This window comes from Amaranthus tricolor, chromosome 11 (genome assembly GCF_026212465.1).
Source record: "Amaranthus tricolor cultivar Red isolate AtriRed21 chromosome 11, ASM2621246v1, whole genome shotgun sequence".
NCBI lineage: Eukaryota > Viridiplantae > Streptophyta > Magnoliopsida > Caryophyllales > Amaranthaceae > Amaranthus > Amaranthus tricolor.
The window spans coordinates 16,128,828-16,132,208 of record NC_080057.1 but is presented as its reverse complement, the minus strand read 5'-3'; the positions used below and the strand labels follow the sequence as shown (position 1 = coordinate 16,132,208).

Sequence of the window (3,381 nt, the reverse complement as noted above, 5' to 3'; positions counted from 1 at the left end):
ATCTCTTGACAAGGTATTTAATGTTATTAAATTACTCTGTTAATTTTAATGTTACGGTATATAACAATAGGTCTTAACCATCATCATCGTAAACTTTTGGTTGAATTAATTATTTAACGTAGTACTAGTAGCAAATATGATAAAAAGTTACCTATATGAATTTCAACCACCCATCAAATTCAAGTGAAATATTTCGTGTCATGTATAAAAAAAGCATGTGTTGTATTCATACTTATAGCTCAAAGGGCTTTTGTTTGTGGGGATCTAGTAGAGTATATAACATATTATGTAGTCTCAACCACCCACTTAAATTTTTAGTTGATTTTTAACACTTACGGTCTGTTTGTTAATCGATACTAAATGGTGGTAATAGTAATGAAAAATTAGTGTAATTTTTGTAGGATTATCTCTTGCAAAAGTTTGATAAACATGGTTATTCTCCTTCATCAATCTCATTTTCTTCATAAAATTCATTTCAATGCATTACCATTTGAACATGTGGTATTAAATGGTAATAGAAAATTATGAAGAAAAAAACTTTTTTCATGATGAACTTTCATTGCCATGAGAATGAAATGATACATATTATAAAAGTTTACACTACAAATCATTTTTACTCCCACTAATTACCAAACATAACGTTAATTAATTTTGGATTAATTGGGCTTAAGTATTATTATTTGATAATAATAATAATAATAATAATAATAATAATAATAATAATAATAATGCTTTTAATAAAGCGTGTCTTTTATGTTCAGAGGTTGTATTGTAAGAGTATATTATATTAATATAATACTATATGAATATGGTTGGTATTACGAGTTTAAGGCAGTGTTATACAGATGAAATATATTTTTAATTAAATTACATTACGTTTAATGATTTTGTTGTCTGTTGCTGTTTTTAATTCCTGAAAAAGAGTAAAAGTGTATGATTTTTACTGCGTGGGGATAATATACAGGTTGTGGTATTGAGGGTGTCATTGCACTGCAAAGGTTGTGCTGGTAAGCTTAGGAAACATCTCTCCAAGATGGAAGGTAAATCAATTATTGATTTTCTTGATCACTAAATACAAATATTCCATTTAATAAAATGATATTTCTAACATATTAATCAGGTGAATTTTTTGAAATATAATTTGTAATATTTTCGATAATTAGCGACTATAATAAATCTTTGAAGAATATATATCAATTCAATTTCAATAATTTATCTCCTTTGTAATTTAAATTTATCACCAGATGCATAGGATAAAAAACCGTTAATAAAAACACTCTAAAAAAATTCTAATTAAATGTCTTATTATTTCGTTTTGATACTAGCTAATTTTGATAAATTGGATGGAGACCATAAGAGATTAGTAACTAAACGGCCCATTTGGTTGATGGTAATGAAGTAATGAGAATGAAATATTGTAATGGCAATAGTGATGAAGGAATGGATATGAGAATTGGTAATGAATATTCTTTTGTTTGGTGTGCATGACTAAAGAATGGTAATGGAAGATAATATTCCATTGATTGCATTTGGTTGTTAGTAATAAAAAATGGTAATGACTCTTAGTTTCATTATTGTATATTTGTATCTAAAAGTATTATTGTATCTAAATTATTCTATCTAATGATTCTTTTTTTAATAATAATATTTTTTTGGATAATTACATTAGATAATTTTATATTGGGATAAATACTCACAATTAAGTTAATTGAAAAATCTATTTTTATATAATATACTCGTTTTTAGTTATATAATGCTTAACAAGTTATTTTAAGGTTAAAACTAAGACATTAGATATTAAAATGCACACTTCAAAGAGAACTTATTTAGTCGTAAGCCGACCTGATACAATAATTATTCAAATAAAATTCGATCATCAAAATAATATTTACAAGTAACCATAATTAAGTGGAAGTAAAATATAAGGTGCAAAACCTATTTGAACGTCCAAACTGTTTAAGGAGTAAATTGGAAATATGTAAGTTATGATTTGTGAAATTTGGATAAAGGTGACCGAGTGTAAAGTACAATAAAATGCTAACGTGTCGCAATTTTGAGTAATAAACTATTACTGTATTATCATATATTGGGATCTCTTTGACGTTAATTACATGGCAATACTAATCTTTTTAACAGATACGGTGTATAATACTATGTTTGAGAATTAATTAATGCTAAATTACCAGGAAATTAAATAAAAATATGTTTGAGAATGATAATTTTATTTATAAACTTAAAAGTGTCTTATATTATTGTTGATAAATTTTAAAAAATAAACTTGAATTTGAACTAATTCTACCTGTCATTTAAAATTAGGTAAAATTGAAATTTAAAAAATGATTTTCCACACCTTTGCATTTTCAAATTATTAATTTATGATTTTATAATTAAAATCTATAATTTAAAGTGAATTAAATATTTTCAAAATACAACCTAAACTAAAATTTAGAAGTGTATTAAGTAATACTTCTATATGATACTTGGAAAATAGGAGTTTGAGAAATATTAATTGGCTTGTTGTAATGCAGGAGTGACATCGTTTAGCATAGATTTGGAAACAAAAAAAGTGACAGTAAAAGGGAATGTGACACCATTAAGTGTATTAACAAGCATTTCAAAGGTGAAGAATGCTCAGTTCTGGCCATCACCACTATCAAACTCATCATCTTCATCTTCTTCATCATCAAATTCTTCCATGGTTGAATACTTCCATTAATTAAGGATCATGAAGAAGGAGCTAGCTATACTACCAAGCTCTGTATTCAAGCTCATCTACTTGATGTATATTTCATACTGCTTTTAAGCACTACTTTTCCTATTATTACATTAAGTTTGTTAAGCTTTTTTAAATACTTGTTAAAACTATCATTATTATAAAGAAGTTTTTTTATGCTGATTTTTGTGCATGGTAGAGTGGAGGACTAGCAATTCCGTTACTGGTATTTTGTGGGTCCTAGACAAATTAATAGATATAGGCACTGCCTATAAAAGATCGATTATAATCTTTAATAGGTACTTGAAATAATAATAGAGACGAATCCTTTTATAATGAAATATTTTTTTTTTTTCAAAATTCATCTTCTTCGTTCACTCTCAAACATGGCTTCTTTCTAAATATGTCTATTGTAAATTTACGGATTATACTTAAAATTGGCCCCCTATGGATGCTGGGCCCTGGGCGGCAACACTCCTTGCCTACCCTCAGGAACGGCCCCGAGGACTAGTGTGTACTGTATATTCCAAATTTAAATCTAAATCTAATGCTCTAGTATTTAAGATTGAATCATTTATTAAAAAAACACTTATAAATTATAGCTGTTAAATTTAATATTTACAAGTTATACCACTATAAATTAAAAAGATGATATTAAAAAGTGCAAT

General features: G+C 26.5%; 1 protein-coding gene across 1 annotated transcript in view; it reads left to right on the top strand.

Moving 5' to 3' along the window:
* Nucleotides 1-3,029, top strand: part of LOC130827545 (protein SODIUM POTASSIUM ROOT DEFECTIVE 1-like) — a 3,948-nt gene extending 919 nt beyond the window's left edge. Inside the window, exons 1-3 of the mRNA XM_057693283.1 lie at nucleotides 1-13; nucleotides 965-1,040; nucleotides 2,529-3,029. The exon at nucleotides 1-13 is cut by the window's left edge and continues 919 nt beyond it. Coding sequence (XP_057549266.1) covers nucleotides 1-13; nucleotides 965-1,040; nucleotides 2,529-2,716 — 277 coding nt within the window. The 3' untranslated portion in view covers nucleotides 2,717-3,029. The remainder of the gene's footprint in view (nucleotides 14-964; nucleotides 1,041-2,528) is intronic.
* The last annotated feature ends 352 nt before the right edge of the window (nucleotides 3,030-3,381 follow it).